Source organism: Chlorocebus sabaeus, chromosome 17, assembly GCF_047675955.1.
Source record: "Chlorocebus sabaeus isolate Y175 chromosome 17, mChlSab1.0.hap1, whole genome shotgun sequence".
In the NCBI taxonomy this organism is placed as follows: domain Eukaryota; kingdom Metazoa; phylum Chordata; class Mammalia; order Primates; family Cercopithecidae; genus Chlorocebus; species Chlorocebus sabaeus.
The window spans coordinates 12,982,125-13,001,946 of record NC_132920.1 but is presented as its reverse complement, the minus strand read 5'-3'; the positions used below and the strand labels follow the sequence as shown (position 1 = coordinate 13,001,946).

Genomic DNA, 19,822 nt, shown 5'->3' with positions numbered 1-19,822 from the left:
TTTCTTCATATGAATTTTATACTTACAGCAATCCTCACTGGTAGGAACTACAGATATTTTCCTTATTATTCTTTAAACTCAAGAAATCTAGAGATAACAAGTGCAAATAAAACATCTGTTGCACTCACAAGCATGAATTCAGTGTGAATTCATTTAATACAATGAAAAACAAGAAGGAAAAAAGGTCAGGAGTATAAAAATAATACTTGTAACCACAATAACACCACCATTTATTCAGCACTTACTATATGCTAGGGTCAGTGCCAAGCACTTCACATTATCTCACTTAATCCTACCATCAACTCTAAATGTGGATGCTATCAGATTCACCATTTTACAGATGCAGAAACTGAGGCTTAGTCTGAGAAGGTCACACAACTAGCAAGTGGCACATCTGGGGTCTGTGCCTTGTTCTGTCTGTCATACTTGAGAGTCCACCAGGGGTACACAAATCTGACCCTCAGTTCCAATCTGGCCTGCTGCCTCTCCTTATAAATAAAGTTTTATTGGAACACAGCCATTCTTATTTACATATGCACTGCTACTCACTGCATTTGCACTAGAATAGCAGAGTAGAGTCTGTTCCAACAGAGACCATAGGGTGAAAGCCTAAAACATTTACTATCTGACCCTTTACGGAAAAAGTTTGCCAACACCTGTTGAAACTCTTCAATAATACGTAATGTCAACTCAACACTGTACTCCTAGCTACGTAGCTTCATTTCATTTCAGTATGCTCCTCCATCTATTTTTGTAGTCATCTTGAGAGCTAGTAATTACCTTTTCTTTGTATTTTGCCTGCTGAATGATGGTGATACTATATGAGTGAAGCCCATTAAATTCTGCTGTCACTAGTCATGGCCAAGCCCCACTCCTCCACACTGTACTGCAGCTTGCTCAGCTCCACATCATCTCAGCCCACTTCCAATCAATCTCCCGTCCCTTCTGCACGGCTGATGCTGCGAGATGAATCCAATGTGCCCTTTTCACCAAACCATTCCTCTGCTGATGACTCTGCCATTACTTTATGCATCGCATCCCCTGAAGTCCAGACACTTCTGTCTATAATTTAACATTCTTTCATCTTACCTGATGTTCTTTCAAATTCATATCATTTTAATACAATCTTGTAACTAAAAGATACCTGGTTTCAAACTCTAACGCCAACACTTACTACCAGTGAGACTCAGGCGTACTGTCTAGTTCCACTGAGCCTCATTTTCCTTTTCCACTAAATTGAGATAAATAGTATCTATCTTGGGAAGATTAGATTAATTCTCATAATTGGCACATAATAAGTGAATAAGCAATGTTATTACTGCTAATATCCAAAAAGCCAGTACAGTAACTCTTCCTTCCTTCCCTCTGCCGGTGTTCATGTTATTCTCCCCACTTAGCATTTCTCCCTTCCTCACTCTACTAATCCAAACCAGCCTCTTCACACAAAGCCTCCTCCTAGACACTAGTCCACACTGATCTCTTGCTTTGGGGAACTCACTCGTGGTCAGCAGTACCCACCTTGCCCCTTAATCAGTGGCTCTCAACTCAGGAGCAATCTTGTCTCCAAGGTGACATTTGGCAATGTCTAGAGATACTTAATGCTTGCCACAAATGGGAGGTGGGTGCTACTAGCCTCTAGTGGGTACAGTCCAGGGATGCTGCTAAACATCCTACAATGTATACGATGCACCTGACACTCCCCAATAGTAAAGAATTATCCAGCATAAAATGTCAACAGTCCTCGGCCTGAAAAACCCTGATCCAAAATATTCCACGCATTGCAATCACAAGGTCTCTAGAAGCATCAACCCTGTCCTATCATTCTGTCATACTGCCTGCCATGCAAAAGAGGAAGCTCCTGATTCCTGGATTGATTGAAGCAAAAGTATGATTGATACACTATTTTAATTTGCTTTTATATCTCTGTTACCTAAAAATCACTGAACACATACGTCCAGCCACAGTGGAAACATTTCTTCTCAATTACTAGGCTATAGTTTCAAGCTAATAGCTTCTGGTAGAAAAGAACAAATCACAAAGGAATCTCAGTGTTGTGTGTGTTTCTTTATCTCTCACAAGTGGGAACATAGTCAATCAATACAGTACTTTCTATTGGAAGATTCTAATGCAGCACATTAATTTTCCACTAGGACGTTAGTCACCTGAGCTACTCCGCAAACAAACAAACAAACAAACAAAACATATGTGTGATAAAATACATTTGGGTAAAGAAGCATCTATACCCTGTTCTTAGAGATTTACAATACACATTTTCACACCAGGGGCTCTGAGATAAAAACATTTGCTTAACTTTGTTCCGCTCAGTTTTCCACCCTAGTGTGATCTTGAAATTTTCCATATATCAGGCCGGGCGCACTGGCTCACACCTGTAATCCCAGCACTTTGGGAGGCCGAGACGGGTGGATCACCTGAAGTCAGGAGTTCAAGACCAGCCTGGCCAACATGGTGAAACCCCGTCTCTACTAAAAATACAAAAAATTAGCTGGGCGTGGTGGCAGGCGCCTGTAATCCCAGCTGCTTGGGAGACTGAGGAAGGAGAATCGTTTGAACCCAGGAGGCGGAGGTTGCAGTCAGCCTAGATTGTGCCACTGCACTCCAGCCTGGGTGACAGAGTGAGACTCTGTCTCAAAAAAAAAAAAAAAAAAAAAAAAAAAAATCCACATACTATTGTTACCATCCTGGGCAGCAAGTATTCGGTGGAACACATTTTGGAAAATATCTCATTGAAGTTGACAAAAACCTCAACATTGAACCATAGAACTTGAATTACAGTTTCTCACAGTGTAATCAGAGCTGCTCTGGGACACTAAATAGCAAAGAAGGACAACATAACTTCAGAAGTGTTAGTAGGAAGAGCACTGCTTCTGCTGGTTTCTGTTGCAGTAACATGGACCCGAGGACTAGCCAGACCACACTTCCCGTCGGCATAAAAGACAAATGAAGGAACTTGTCTTTTCTGCCTTCTCACCTTGGACTGGACACAACAGTACTGACCTCAATGTATTTAAACACTAGGCAGAAAATTATTATTTTCCCACAAGAATAAGGCTAATTCAAACTTTTGCAGGACAAAGAAAGAAAAAGCCCCGACAAATAGTGACTCTGAATATCTGTAAGCAAGCAAAGTAAGAGAGCATTTGCAAGAGACCAAGGGAGCAGGTACTCGGTACCCTGTTTCTCCCCATCCACTTCCCAACCAGTCCCTAATCCTCTCTAATCCCTTATATCCCTAAGTCACAGACCCAGGTGTTCATTTTTTAAATTCTGTGATATCTGTGGATTTAGCTGTATTGCAGAGGACTGAATTCTGAAGAGGATCTGCACTTCCTGGAAGACCTCAACCCAACCACTCTTGCTTAAGACTGTGCAGACTTTTTTTTTTTTTTTTTGGCAGGGGACTGGCCATCAGCAAGGTACTCTGGTGTCTAGAGCAGCCTTCAGGACATTGATCTTTAGAGTTGGCCATTACTCTGTGACCTGCACAGTCTGAAGAGGCTTGGCTGGGCACGGGATGAGGACATGCACAGCCAGAAGCAATGTAGCAGCAACAATGCTGCCATCTGTTCCTCCAGCTCTGGGGCTCCCTCTGCGCTTTCACCTTGAGATGAAAGGGCTATCATCCTCCCGCCCTGTGAATCACACATACGTGCCTGTTTGGCCCTCCATTCTCCTCCCCACCACCACCATGAACTGAGAGGAGAAGAAAAGAGAAATCCATCTCCTTCCTCCCTCTGTACAAGCCAGCACCATGGATATAAAAGCACCAGACCCCCTGCGTTTTTTTGTTTTTGAAAAGTCTCCAGATACCTCCTACGTACTTTCAAGACCCTCTGGAAAAAAAGCTTGACCCTCCTATACCTGGGCCCCGTTTGCAAGAAGGAAAACAGAGAATTTTTAAATATCACAGAATTTTAAAATTCAGGGAGACTGAATGACCTGAGCCCAGTTGGTTCGGAGGCTACTGGAACTGGAACTTAAGAGCCTGATTCCCAGGGGTGCTCTGTTTTCCTAACCCTCCCTGGAGGCTGCTAATTCCTTCTCTCTGGTAAACACTGCCAGGAATTGCACTCTTAGGTTTCTGCAATAAAAATAAGCCATACTTGCTTTCTAAAATCATGGTGGAAATTCTCTCAGTTAAATCTGACTGTGATTTAGGCTACGATATTTTCAAAGTAAATTTGTACCATTTTATTATGGCCAATTATGCATTTGGAGTTAGCAATGTACACTGACCCATCTGTCATAATTGTGGCTTAAAAGCTAAATGTCATTCCTGTCTGGTCCTCAACTCTTGTTTATGAAACCAGTGGTGCATTTTGGAACCATCAACAATGTTAAGAGGAGAGCACAGGGACTATACAACTGCTCCAACTTCATTCCGAGCAGTTGCTGTTTTTAAAGAGGTGATTATTCATGTTGGCATGAGATTAAACATTCCTTTGGAAATAATTTGAACCTAAAAATGTCACATTCCTACCGATTTCTATATGATGTAATTAATTCTTTAGCCAATACATACATGTTTCCAGAACTAACTCTGCCCTAGGACATACCATACATACCACACACACCCATACACAAACAGACACACACACACACCTGTGACTTACATCACAGGTTATTCTATTAGATGTCATCTTCCTAGAATTAAATTTTGGATATAATATCCACTGTTATGAGGTGATGCTTATATTCTAGAGATACAAGTGTCACCCTACAATACAGTATATCTCATCTAAATGGAGGACAGCATGGAACAACTTTTAAACTATAGTTCTGAAAAATTCCAGGACTCTACGGCACCATGTGAGGGCAGGCCCGCCAATCTGGCCTAAACCAGAGCAATCTGCCTTTTATCTGGTTTATATATGGGGGTCTTTCAAGATGCTTGTTAAGTTTTCTTAACTAAGAACCAAAGAAAGAAAGTTGTTCTTTCTTTCCAAAGAACAACTCTCCTATTATATGTTTCTTTACTTTTTATTTTTCTGTAGATACTCTTTTTTGCTTTTTGTTTTGTTTTTGAGACGGAGTGTTGCTCTGTCACCCAGGCTAGAGTGTAGTGGCACAATCTTGGCTCACTACAGCCTCAACCTCCCCAGCTCAAGCAATCCTCCTACCTCAGCCTCCCAAGTACTGGGACTGTAGGCACGCACCACCATGCCCGGCTAATTTTTGTATTTTTGTAGCAATGGGGTTTCACTATGTTGCCCAGGCTGGTCTTGAACTCCTGGGCTCAAGCGATTTACCAGCTTGGGCCTGGCCTGATGCTCCTTTTTGTATAGGTTCTCCTTCTTTTGCCTTCTAGAAAAACGAAAAAAATTAACCTAGGTATGCAGCCCAACGACTACTACACTTTTCAGGTATTCCAAGCCATTTCCAGTGTCTTACCACAGGAATCTGCATCGATATTCACAGATTCAACCTCAAAGACCTGGCACAAGGATGGGAGGGGTCCAGTAGCCCATCGTTTCTACTGCCATGGCAAAGGGCATTTTCAGCTACAGATATTAAAGCCTCTTCTTTTGTATTCAGTTTTACTTTGGGTAGTGGTGTTCCGACCACAGGCTGCTTAATAGTGCATGAATAATTCATATCATGACTAGTAGAAAACAGCCACATACTATTTGTTCTGGATATGAGCACATTAAGGCTTTGGGCAGGCAAAAAAGTTCACAGTATGTTCATTTTGAGAATGATGAGCTCCTGTCTGGTGGCCTGTTTGACTTTTCAGGGGGATGGTAAAGGGATGTATAAATCAGTGAGTCACTGAAATTTGCAGAGGTGATTCTTGAAAATGTAGCAGATCAGCAATGTTCCTGTGGCCAAGATCTGCTTCTCTACACATCCTCTCATCATGTGGATTAGGTCAGTCCATCAGACCGGTGGCAATTTCCAAACATATAAATAAACACAATCTATAGTTTCCGCTGGCTATGTCAGACAAACACTTGCCCATAAACAGACCTCAAGTCTTTCAAGAAAGAACCTAATTCTAGTAGATGCCCAGCCTGTCAGAGAGGGATGGTCCCTAACTGTGCAGCAGATTTCAGCCTTCAAGTTGTGCCAGGACATACTGGTGTCAACTCTTACTGAGAACACCTTCAGAATCAGCAACATCTCCCTACAATGCATCTCTCAATAATTCAAACTAATATGCAATCGAGTCTGGTAGGCTGTTATTCCCATTTTTTACTTTGAGACAGAGTCTCGCTCTGTCACCCAGACTGGAGTGCAGTGGCTCGATCTCAGCTCCCTCCAAACTCTGTCTCCAGAGTTCAAGCGATTCTCCAGCTGCTGCCTCCCAAGTAGCTGGAATTATAGGCAAGTGCCACCATGCCCAGCTAACTTTTGTATTTTTAGTAGAGACAGGGTTTTGCTAACTTGGCGAGGCTGGTCTTGAACTCTTGGTCTCAAGTAATCTGCCCGTCTTGGCCTCCCAAAGTGCTGGGATTACAGGCATGAGCCACCGTGCCTGACCTCATTTTTCCTTTTACTTCCCATGGCCAGAAGAATTCCATTCACTTTTGTTTTCCTCTTCTGTAATTTGTTCCTCACTCTTTCCACTCATAGACATGGAGCAATGCTACTGTGTCGAGGAGATTGCGTCAAAAGAAGATGGTTCTTCACTACAGATTGCCACTGTACTTGAAATAACCTCAGAACTGAGGTAAGGGGACAAGGGAAGCAGAATGTTACAGCCCAAAACATGAGAACGAAAGAACGGGAACTTCCCCCCCCCCCCCAGGAGCCTCTGCTGAGGTTACAGCTTGTTTAGAAGATAATTATTTGATTTTATAATTACTTTTGTGGGTTGCAAAATAATTACTGTGGAGGCAAATCTCCAGTGCCAAAATAGCAGAGGCAATTGTTCTAAAGTTCACATCGAAACAATAACAGAGTCAAGATGGTTAACTCTTAGGTGGGGATTAGAAAAGCCATCCCTCTTTGCAACATGTGCAGCCTGAAGCCCACATAAAGGTCAGGGTGGGAGTGGGAACACTAAAGATACTCCGCAAACTGAATTCAGATCAGTTATTTCTTTGTAGGCTGATTTTCATTTTAAACCTGTCCCTTTGAGTACACCACAATATTAAATAACTTTTGAAAAGACCAAAGCTGCAATTCAGGTGAACGACACAGATATGTAATTGGACACTGGATAATCTACAGGATCCTTTTCAATTCTAAAATCAGACTATGATGCTAAAATGGTCAGGAGTGGTACTTTATTTATTATTATTATTATTATTATTATTATTATTATTATTTTGAGACAGGATCTCCCTCTATGGTCCAGCCTGGAGTGCAGTGGTGTGATCTCAGCTCACTGCAACTTTTGCCTCTTGGGCTCAGGTGATCTTCCCACCTCAGTCACCCAAGTAGCTGGGATTACAAGCATGCATCACCACGCCTGGCTAATTTTAGAATTTTTTGTAGAGACGGGGTTTTGCTATGTTGCCCAGGCTGGTCTCAAACTCCTGGGCTCAAGCGATCCACCCACCTCAGCCTCCCAAGGTGCTGGATTACAGGTGTGAGCCACCGCACCCAGTCAGGAGAGATACTTTCTATTACAGCAACTTTGATGTCACCAGGGGTTGGCAAAATTTGTTTTTTTTTTAAGGCCAGAGAATAAATATCTTAAGCTTTGCGAGTCTCTGTGGCAACAACTTAAGTCCAGTTGTAACTTGAAAGGTGCCATAGACAGTGTGCAAACAATTGTGCATGGTTGTTTCCCAATAAGACTGTATTTACAGACACTAAAATCTGAATTTCCTATAAGTATCTTGTGTCATGAATTATTTTTCTTCTTTTGATTTTTCTCCAGCCATTTAAAATCGCAAACAACATTCTCAATCTACAAACACAGGCAGAGGGCCCATGGGCCATAGTTTACTAACTCCTGATCCAGGTAGGTTTTAGGCACCTCCTGTGGAATGGAAGTAAACTCATTTTACAGGTGGAAGAAACTCAAAGGCAGGTAGAGGCATTGGAGGTCCCCTCGGCCTCCTAACCAAACACCCTCTTCATCAGATAATTTCCACTTCAACTTTTCAATGAATTGACGGTTTGCTTTGGGTGTTCATCTTTGCCCAAATTTCTCTGAATGATCATAATCACATTTAATTAATTGCCTTAAGAAGTTAAACTTCATGGGCCAAAATAAACAGTCCCTCCTTAAAGGTGCAGTAAAGCGTGAGTCTCCAGGCAGCTGAAAGTGGCTTGATGACCCGAAGGTGGGAACCAGAGCTGGAGAGACAGCTCAGCTGCAACAGAATGGGCAGGTGACATTAGGAAGCCAAGAGCTACTCTGAGTCTCTGACCCTCTTCTCTTAAATAAATGGTCACAAGAATAATTCCAACTGTAAAACGTTGTTCTGATGACCGCAAGGAAATAAGACACAAGCTATAAAGTGTAATGTAAATACATTTGTGTAAGGTATCTAAAATCACTAGTTTTCTTAAATGGACTGAATTAACTCTTTTTCTTGACCACCAACTCAGTTAGAACCCTCTAACTTGCTTTCTTAAAAGTCCTGCAGGGTGACTATCACCCATAACAGATAATAACAAGTGTCGGGAAAATTGTAGAGAAACTGAACTTTTATATACTATTCATTGCTGGGTGGGATGTAAAATGGTGCAGCCAGTTTGGAAAAGGGTCTGGCAGACCCTCAAATGGTTAAACATGGAGTTACAATGTGATCTAGCAATTCTACTCCTAGGTACATACATATGAGAGATGAAAACCTGTGTCCGTGCTAAAGCTTGCACATGAATGTTTATAGTGGCATATTCAGCAGAGCCAAAGAGTGGAAACAACCCAAATGTCTATCAGCAGATGAATGAGTGAATAGATATTCACACAATGAAATACTATTCAGCCATAAAAAGCAATGAAATTCTGATACATACTACAGCATGAATACATTTTGAAAACACTGTGCTAAGTGAAAGAAGCCATATATTGCATGGCTACCAAATATAAGGTACCATATATTGCATGGTTCCACTTATGTGAAATGTCCAGAATAGGGAAACCTATAGATGAGTGGCTGCCTGGGATTTGGGAACAGGGTGTAGGGAATGGAATAATGAATGGATATGTTAAGGGGAACAGAGTTGCTTTTTAGGTGTAATGAAAACGTTCGAAAATTGATTGTGGTGATGGATGACAATTCTATGACTTAAATGCTATTAAATGACATACCTTAAATTAGTGAACTCTCCGGTGTGTGAATTTTTTTTTTTTTTTTTTTTTTTTTTTTTTTGAGACAGAGTCTCGCTCTGTCGCCCGGGTTGGAGTGCAGTGGCCGGATCTCAGCTCACTGCAAGCTCTGCCTCCCGGGTTTACGCCATTCTCCTGCCTCAGCCTCCCGAGTAGCTGGGACTACAGGCGCCCGCCACCTCGCCCGGCTAGTTTTTTGTATTTTTTAGTAGAGACGGGGTTTCACCATGTTAGCCAGGATGGTCTCGATCTTCTGACCTCGTGATCCGCCCGTCTCGGCCTCCCAAAGTGCTGGGATTACAGGCTTGAGCCACCGCGCCCGGCCTGGTGTGTGAATTATATCTCAATAAAAATGCTTTTTAAAAAATCCTCCAGGGAATACTATAACTCGTCATGGAGCAAGTCCCAGCTCCTTAGCATGGTATCCCAGGCCCTTGGTATGTGGTTTCTGTCCATCTCCCCAGGCGCCCTTGTCACCATCCCCCAGCCACATCACACCACTGTCCTTACAGCCGCTGTAATAAAGGGACACATATTCATTGACTAGATCCATAATAAAAGAACATGTACATTCATGTATTGAACATATCTTAAGTGGATAATACCTGTGCACTGTTCTCAGCACTAGAAACATAGCAGTCATGAGAAGATAGGACAGACCCTTGCTGGAAGAGCAGCATTCAATGCCCTCCTCTGGCCTTTGACCTTTCCTACCCTTGCTCTTTGTCCCGCTTCCAGTGACTCTTTCCTTCAGGTATCTGCCAGCCCAACCCTATTCATCTCACTCAATTCAGCCCAAGTACCATCTCCTCCTACATGACCTGCTGGCCTCCCCAAGGGAGGAGATGGGTTCCCCACCTGTGTGTCCATGACATCCTGAGTCTACCTGTCACAGCAACGTCCCTCAATGGACTGTTTCTCTCCGGGCAGGAACTCATCTTCTACCTCTCTACTCACATGTAACTTCACCGTAGGCATCAATGCTTGATACACGAATAAACAAATGACCATGTTCTATCCTTCCTCTGGCCTTGGGTATAAAAACAATACAATACTAAAAACAATCATCATATGATTTCTCTCGAATGGTCTACTGCTAACCTTCTGGCTGATTTTTTTTTCCTGGGCTGAAAATCTCTATAATTCATTTCTTCTTTTCCAAACCAACAACTGGATTCTTGTTTAGTTCCTGGTTCTATTCCAACTTTTGCCTCTTTGGACTTACCTTTTCTCCCTTGCAACCTGTGGGGTGAAGTAAGGTCACCTCTGCCCCTCTCTCTGGCTACTTGGCCTTCAACAAACTCACCTTTATCTCTTGGCTTTCAGCTCAGCTGTCCCCCTGGCACAGGCAGCCGGTGCACCAGCAGTACCTCATTGAACATCATCAATGGTGGCTCCTAACTGGCTCAATGGACCACCACCCTTCAGGCTTTTAGACACTTCTAGCAGGCCCCAAAGCCTAGTCAAGTCCAAAAAGTTCTCACCATTCATATGTAAGTTAGTGAACCAAAGAAATAGAAGTTTAGGGCTAGGAAACAAGTAATGATCCTTTCCACCTACCCCCATTAAAGTTTTACGGATATATTTTATCTATTACCCTTTTCAATATGATTGTTTTTATCTCCTTTAGACAAATAAGGATATTTTAAGCTATAGATTTCACAAATTGTTTAAATATGTCATCTCCTAAACTAAGTGACTATTTACAGATGTCTGTAAAGTGTCAGAGCAATATTAGAACAGAGGGGAAATTATTAGTAAAATTATATATGAGCTCAAAGTTATGCTAAAAATAAGACAAGCTGATTTTGAATTTCTGGTGATTGAAAGTGTATTATTGGACACATTCTGAGCCTGAAACAGATATTGCAGAATCTTGCTCTTTTGGCTGCTCAAGGTCTTGAAACATCCTTTGTTGAGCTATGAGCAGCATGGAGCTGGGTCCTTGTCTTGTCTAGTCCTTGCCTAGGCACTAACAGCAACACCATTGTAAAAACTCACTTATATTTGCTTTAATGTAATACAAGAGTGGGGAAATCTGAGTGATATGCCTATAGGGATTAATTATCCTATTGCACCTATATTCGCATATGTGTACAATTTTTCATAATAAACTTTTTTTAAAAGGGCATTTTGAGCCAGGCACTGTGGCTCATGCTTGTAATCCCAGCACTTTGGGAGGCTGAGGCGGGTGGACTGCTTGAGCCCAGGAGTTCAAGATCAGACTGGGCAACGTGGGGGAAATCCTGTCTCTACAAAAAGAAAATGTATATATATATACACACATACACACAAAAATTAGTCAATGTGGTAGTGCATGCCTGTAGTCCCAGCTACCAGGTGGAAGGATAGCCTGAACCATGACTTTGCCTCCGCACTCTAGCCTGGACAACAGAGTGAGACCCTATCTCACATAAACAAACAAACAAACAAACAAACAGATGAGTTGATCACATCATCTCTGCTTAAAAACCCTGTGCCATCTTTGGTACTTGCAATCTGAATTCCTTTGGAAGTGGATGCAATCTGAACTGCTTCTGAAACTGTGAGAGGCTTTTTCTGACTTTCCTTCTCCTGCCCAGGGTGGAACCTACCACTGTGTCCTCAATCTGACCCTTACCTTATTTGTCTTGTTAGAAAAATATGTTTAAATATAGAGAAGAATTGGGTGCTCTCATCTTGGACTCAATCCAGGGAAGTTTAATTACAGAAGAGGCAAAGCAGCACAGTATAGCAGGGGGAAATGCCCAAGGTAAAATTGGACTTGGTGGGTAACAGTACAAACGCTAGCAATTGCAGCTAATGTTTCTCAAGCACTTTCTCTTGCAAGGCACCATGCTAAATGCTTTGTACCAAATATCTCATTTAATCCTCACAACTAAAATAGTAGTATCCCCAAACCACCCAACCAGCAAGCAGAGGAGACACTGAAAACACTGAAAACAGGCAGTTTCCAGGATCCAGCTGTGAACCCCAGTTGAAAACTGCTTCCTCTTCAAGGACAGGTTGTTAGCAGCCCTGACACCAAATAGTGGTTTGACCCTGGTAGACTGCTCACTTAATCCTTATGCATCTTCATTTTCTCACCTGCAAAATGAGGCAGGTGACCCACAGAAACTCCCAGGGCATTCTCTCCGAAAAGGCTGTCTGGATGGATGAACTCTACAGTCAGTACAACAGAGAAATAGTATGACAAATTGTTATTCCTAAAGTTCACATTGGAATCCATTAGAAAATATGCTAAATATTTCTAATCCCTAAAACAAAACTTGGGAAAACACCTAGCATGTCCACGGATTAGTAAATTTCTATATAAATGTTTAAAAAATAGGAACCATATATAGTAAAATGAAGACAACTATGATCTACTGATTAATTACATGTAAAAGGCACTGAGTAGCAGTTGCAATCAATATGTCTTGTTTCTAAATCCATCATTTTATTAAGTGTCATTATAAAATAAGACTGAGAGGCTTCAAGATATTTTTAAAAACTGTTAAAATATTTTATTTCTATTGAAATTACATCTTAATACATAATTATTACATATATTATAATTCCTAAACTTATTCCTCACTATTAATGGACTCAAAACGAATTCAAATGAAAATAGAAATGCGTTTGAAATTAAATACATAAATACTTCACTTTCTAGAATTAATTTTCTCTAAATTTCATTTTTAACTATTTGTAAATTAAATCATATTCTCCTATTAACTTCTAATATAAGTTCAGTGATGACTTAGCTATGTTTCTTATGGCTTTACGATGTCCATAACTTCTAATCTACCTGGTTGTAAATTCCTCTCTATTCCCACTAAAGTCAGCCTCTCTATCAAGTAGGTAAGGCAGGAAAAAAAAAATGCATCAGAAAATTCTGCAATTCCTTCTAATTCTTTACTATAATAAACCTAGCTTGTTGAGACTGCACATGTATATATCACACACGCATACAGATATAAACAGACACCACAATACATAATGTTCCACATTCAGTGTAGGTGGCAGAGATAAATGGCCATTAAAAACCAATCAACTTGATGGTACAGTGGAAAGCGTCTTGGTTGTTGTTGCTTTTTTTGAGATAGAGTCTCGCTTCTTATGGCACGATCTTGGCTCACTGCAACCTCTGCCTCCTGCGTTCAAGCAATTCTCCTGCCTCAGCCTCCCCAGTAGCTGGGATTACAGGCACGTGCCATCATGCCTGGCTAATTTTTGTATTTTTAGTAGAGACAGGGTTTCACCCTGTTGGCCATGCTGGTCTCAAACTACTGACCTCAAGTGATCCACAGGCCTCGGCCTCCTGAAGTGCTGGGATTACAGGCGTGAGCCACCGTGCCCAGCTGCATCTTGGTTTTAAAGTGAAACAGATGAGGGTGTGAGTCTTTGTTTCCCCTGTATTTACTGTGTGGCTTTCCTATGTAAGCTTGTTTCCTCACCTGAAAATAGCTTTAGTATTGAATCAAAACAGCAAAGATGGAAGGAAACACAGTCTTTGGCCATTAATGGTGAATTGTGTTCTATGGTTTCTTAACAATAGAGAATTACTTAAAGTAAGCTTAGCAAAACATCTTTAATACTAGTTAGTAGATACCAGGAAAAAAAAAAAAAAAAAAACTCGAGTAAAAAGATAATTGCTGAAATGTAATTTCACCTTTTATATACCTCTCAATAGCCAGAAATATTTTATCCTTTAAAGTCTATTCTTTAGTTATAGATTGTCTTTAAACTGTAAGTTATTAAAATATGCTTTAAATAACGATTTCACATGCAAAGAAATTAAGTGTGAAAGAAACTCAGTGAACAGTACCTTTGTAAAATTTCATCTGTGTAAAATTTCTAGAAGGGCTTTCAAGCTGTACCAGCATTTTCTGTGGGTGCCACCAAGTGGCCTACTCAGTGCTGAACGAAGAACCCAGCACACTTACGGTACTGGACATAATACAGGTGTGCCTCTCCTTAAGAAGCACCTTCCTCTCTAGAGCCTGAGCAAACAGGACGTTGGGGAAATCTGTTTGCCTCACTATGATCTTGAGCATACAAATGTTTTAAAATAGCTGGTGCTCCTGGCATGTAGAAAATATGACTCAAATTGCAAATTGCTTCTAGAGAATTTATCCAAAAGAACATCCACTCCCTGCAGACTATCATGGGAGGGCAATCCTTGCCCAAAGTGAAATTTATTGGAACTTCCACAGTGGGCAGTGCTGCTTTGGTTTCTGGCAGTAAAAGAAGAAGGGTTAAGCTCCTGACCTCATTCCATTTTGGTGATTAAATGAGTGCACCACACAATAGATTGGCAGGATTAGCAGTATGAAATTAGGTAAAAATTAGGCACCATAACATAATTCCCCACTTAAGAATCCTTTGAGGGTAAATAATCCTATCAGGTAATATGTGAGCATCCATCCATACATAGCTCCTTGGGACATTCTGAAATGTGTGAGGTTGTGGAGATGACGCACATTTCAAGAAGAACTATGTGCTGTAGGTTAAAATACGTATGTGTATCCATTGACAGGGTATACCGCATTTACCAGTGACAGCACTCATAATGACATTTGTAAGCACACATCCTTGAGTATGGACATATACCTTTCCTTACCGGAGCAGCATTTACAGACGCTAATTTAGGTAAACTCCCAGGGTTGTGGAAGCAGCCCATTTGGGCAGCAATTCAGTCAAGATAGCAACTGACATTTAATAACCATTTTAGCCTGCATATCAAGCTTTGTTGCGTTACATGGGAAAGGTCTGGCTTTGGGTCATCTGATTAATCATTTGTATTCCATAGGTCTCGATGTTATCAGCTGATATAGTAACCAACACATGTCAGTCAGTGTGTGCCTCTCAGAAACACATATCCCCCCTACACCTAACAGCAGGGGCGATCATGTGTTTTGTGTGTGCGCCTTCCTCCACTGCCGTCCCAGTTTTCCTCTTGGATGCCTGGTGGTGTCCTGCACAGCCTCTCTCGCAGTTTAATCAAGGAAAACGATAATGACGCTAGCAGGACTCTAATTTTGAAAAGACATTAGCCAAGCCAGAGTCATTTCATTACTCTGCACTTCAGAGGCCGACTAAGAACGGGAGGGATCCTAAGTAATGTTTCTTCTTCCAAAAGGAACAGCAAAACCTGCCTATGTGATAGGAAAAATCTGCCTGCCCAAGCAGGTGTGCGTGTCAGGCATGGAGATGAGCTTCAGGCCGGCCAGTAGCTAAGGCTTTCAATGTAAAATCTGCTGCCTAAAACTTTTCCATGACCTCCAGCGGCCCTGCAGAGCCTGTTCGGTGAGCTGCTCAGGAACGGCCTGGAGGCTCGCGCGAACGCACAGCCACACAGGGGCGTCCACAGCTGCAGAGGCTTCCGCCTCGTCCGCGCCGGCTGTCCCTCGCTCTGGGCTCCTCCTGCCCAGAGTCGCCGGCAGCCCGGCACCCCTTCACTGCCCTGTTTCAGATTAGACTGCGGGAGCTCTGGCTCGCACACGCCCAGGCTCACCTGGAAGATGCCGCGGCGCGCCCCCTCCCCCACCTCTCCACATGTTGGCCTTTGGGCATCATTCCAGCAGGGACCAGCAGCGGCACTCCAAAAATCACAGCCATGTTTTACTCTAAACAGGCATCATTCAACAACTCCACAAGTCTCTAGGGCTCTGGGCGCCGCCGCCAAACCGCCTCTCCAAACTGATGCCACCCGAAGAAAGCCCATGTCCATAACGCAGCCCAGCAAACCCCGTATCCCAGCATAATACGAGGACTGGGCAACAGTTAAGAAGCCCATGGAAGGAAAAAGCAGGAGTCAGCTCTTTTACCAACGACAAATCGCCTAAGCCTCGGCTTCCAAATGAAAATCCCAGACTTGCTCTTTTAACTGTTTCAAAACCCTCATTTTGGGGACCATATACGTCAATGGGATGGACAGGGTTGCGAGCCCGGGTTGGGCTGTGGGTGTCACTCTGCAAAGTGCTCGGTGGGCGGGTGTCATGTCTGGGTGGAGTGCGGATGTCCCCGCAGTTCTCCAGGCGACAGACGCCGACGGTGCCCCCAAACTGAGACAGCCCGAACCACCTCCCCGCCTCCCGCGCTCGCCGCTGCCGCCCCGACGGGCCCCGGCACTCACCGTCCCGGGCGTCCTCCCCCCGACTGCAGTTGCTGCAAATGTGTTTGATCTCCTTGCCTAGTTGACAGTGGATCACAAAGGACACGTTGTTGTTGTTGTTGGGGGCGGGCTCCTTCAGGGGCTTCATCCTCAGCAAATAAAAAGCTTTCTTTTTTGGTTTCTCGGCGCTCGCGCCTGGCACCGCGCCCTCCCTGCAGCGCGGCGAGCGGAGCGCAAACCTCCCCGGCTTCGCTGCGCGCGTGGGCTCCGCCATCCGGTCCCCGGGCGCCCGGGGCCGGGCGCTGCTCCGGCCCCCGCGCGCTGCCACTCGCGCCCCTCGGCCTCGCCAGCATGCCCCCGCCCCGCCCGCGCCGGTCGCTCTACATAAGCACCGCCGCGGCGGGGCGGGTCGGGGAGGGCGCCGAAAGGGTCTTGACCTCGCCGACCTCGCTGCCTGAGCCAATCCGGATCCCGAGGCCGGAGGAGGGGGCACGCAGGGCGCTCCTCGGTCCTACCTGAGATGCTCCACTCCCACCTCTCTCGGGGTCTCACGTGCACATCCTCCTCTGGAGGCCCCACCCCTCCGGAAATCTCAGCACCAGCTACTGCGAGCCTGCCGGGTTTGCAGCTACCTTCACTCTCAAGAGCTCCAGGGCGGAACGCCAACCCCCTCCCCCTTTTCTTCACGCCTAAAGCTGCCGAATGAAAGCAAAATGTTTCACACGGAAAGCGCTGCGCTGGGAGCCCTTGGGTGCAAGCCCCCCTCCAGGGCCACAGCAAATTACCCTCTCCAGCGGGTCCAACCCATAGCCCTTGACTTTCACTGGAGCAGACAACCTGTTACAACATAATTGATGTTTTCACCTCCCATAGAAATTCTCCGACCCGAAAGAGATTGTTTAATGCCAGGGTCATTAAAAAGGAAAATAAAATGCTGATTTTATCAAGACTCAGAACCAACAGTTTGCGACTTTGGGACTGTCAGCTAATTTGGTCAAATCACTCTCCAGCTGCTTTAGCACAGTAACTAACGCTTAGCAAAGCAAGGGACATCTACCAGGCTTTCCAAAGGGAGAACAGGGTCTTTTCTTTAAAAAACAAACAACCAAAAAATTGTTTTTAGAGATCGGCTGTCACTCTGTCGCCTAGGCTAGAGTGCTGTGGCACAATGACAGTTCGCTGCAGCCTCGAACTCCCGGGCTCAAGCGATCCTCCTGCCTCAGTTTCCTGAGTAGCTGGCATTGCGGGGAGAACAGTGCCTTTAACGAACCATGCAGAACAAATCAAAGCGCAATAACTTGTAAACATTATTCTTCAGCCACGGATGTGCCTTATTAAAATCATGCTATTTCTAATAAACCACTAATTCACACAACAATCCCGACTCAGATATCGCCAATCCTATATCACCTTTTAGAGAACTAAGGCTTAGAGAAGGCCTAGATCACAATCACCTTGTGTGCTTATTTTAAAAATAGAGATTACAGAGCCCTAAATCCTGATATTCTGATTTAGTAGGTCAGTGCAGGGTCCAGGAATCTGTACCTTTAACGAGCTCCCCAGGTGACTTTGATGCAAAGCATAAATGGAGAAACAGGTGTTTACAGCCAGATGTGTCTGCCCCCAAGCCTGTGTTCTTTCTGCCCTACTGCATTCACTCCGAGTCACACCCTTGTCCTCTTTTCCAACCTACCAGAATAATGTCAGTTAAAGAATGCACTGTCACTACCAGTTGTTTCTAGGAACTTCCTCAAAGCTAATTTCACAATTCCCTGTCACTGCCTCTTCCACAAAAGGCAGGTCTTTGCTAGTCTCTCCTCCAACTGGGCAAATTCTACACGTATGGTTGCCTCACAGGTAACAGGGTCAACGATCCACTGAGGATATTAAATTACTGTATTACAATAAGCTTCTGATCACTCCAATTCTACCACTCTATCATTTCTACTACTTCTCATCTGCAAAATAGTGTGCACAAATCAGCACGATAAGAGCTTCATTTTCATTCTGGAGTTCGGAAAGTCAGTGTCCAGCTGCCATCGCCTCCTCCAGAGGGGGATGGACGTAGAATGCTGGTTTCTGTAATTAGATCTCGATCCCTCTTGGTGCCCATTGAGGGCTTCAGCAACCGCCCCCTTTTACTGGATTACCAGCCAGGCCAACCACAGGTGAATCCACTATGTCTGCGCATGTCAGATTCATGTCACTTCGTCCCTGGCTAATTATAAGCCTCATCTTAGAGGTTACAAAGGACCTGTTTGTTATACTGGTTGAGTGCACCAGGGAATTTACTGCATTGTGTTCTGAGCAAACATTTGTTATTCTCTTGTGTAATTCCTTGGGCCCCTCCCCCAAACTATCATCCCTTAACTCCCTTCTGAAAAGAGGAGGTGGTGTATTTACCAGCAAAGTACATGTTTCCTTAAATGTGTATTTTAAACTGCATGCCTTTTCCGCCTTACTCTCTGCCCCACAGGTTAGAACAGTGGACCTGCAGAAACCCCATCTGACCTTATTAAAGCAACTAAGAGTGAAGCAATCTTTTATTCCCTTGCAGAATACTAAGGGGCTCTGTATGTTTCTTTCTTAATTGGCCATCAGGCATTGTGATTGTGTCACACACAAAAACTGACAGAGCCGCCAGCTAAGCCTCAAATATTAAGGGATGTGCCCTGGGCTGTAGGGGCCCTTTGTTCAAGTTAAGTGCATAAAAGCCACAAAGTTTACCTGGGAGAGCCATTTCTCTTGTTTGAGGATCCATCTTTCTAAACTGTCCTCCCTGAGTTTGCAGCCTCTGATAGTGCTGTCCAATATAGTATCCACTAGCAACATGTGACTGTTTACATTTAAATGAATTAAAATGCAATAAAATTCAAATTCAGTTCCTCAGCTGCACTAACCACAAACCACATGCTCAATGGCCGCACGTGGCTAGTGGCTACTGCATTGGGTAGGGCAGATTGTAGAACACTTCCATCACCATTGAAAGTTGTATGAGACCATGCTGTTCTTAGCAGATGTGTGCCTTTTAGTGTCTCAGATTGAATTCGAGAATGATTAGCTTGTTTCAGAAGCTAAGAAGTGCCATCTCTTATTGTTACAACAGAAGGTGTGTGAAGAAGGGCCCAGGACGGAATATAGCTTAGTGTGGGCAGCAGTTTGGAAGGTGGCCGAATCCGACCGCTTCCAGCACCACCTCCTTGCCTCAGCAGGCAGCAGGGCTGATGTGCACACTGTCCCGCACTTCCTCTTGACTCTGCTCTGTACCCTGAATGCCACCTCAGTGAAGAATCACTACTGGTGTCCATTATTATTATTTCCTTGTAGCATTTATTTATTTATTTACTTTTTTTTTTTTTTTTTTTTTACCAAGATGATCTAAATGAGGATGAGCTCCTGTGATCACGCTCAGCGTCACTTAGCTGTATGACAGTCTCCTTCCCATCCCTGATTTAGGATACACTTAACTTGCAGAT

At 43.6% G+C, this 19,822-nt stretch overlaps 1 protein-coding gene across 21 annotated transcripts in view; it reads right to left on the bottom strand.

Moving 5' to 3' along the window:
• PHACTR1 (phosphatase and actin regulator 1) overlaps nt 1-19,822 on the bottom strand; it is a 570,508-nt gene that overhangs the window by 254,923 nt on the left and 295,763 nt on the right. The window contains exon 1 of one of the 21 annotated variants that reach the window (XM_073005672.1): nt 16,368-17,771. The exons of 17 other annotated variants lie outside the window; for them this stretch is intronic. In XM_073005672.1, the coding sequence (XP_072861773.1) occupies nt 16,368-16,620 (253 nt within the window). In that variant the 5' untranslated portion in view covers nt 16,621-17,771. Of the gene's footprint in view, nt 1-16,367; nt 17,772-19,822 lie in introns of those variants that run through there. 3 more of the 21 variants (XM_073005673.1, XM_038005564.2, XM_038005563.2) reach the window with 3 other exon arrangements.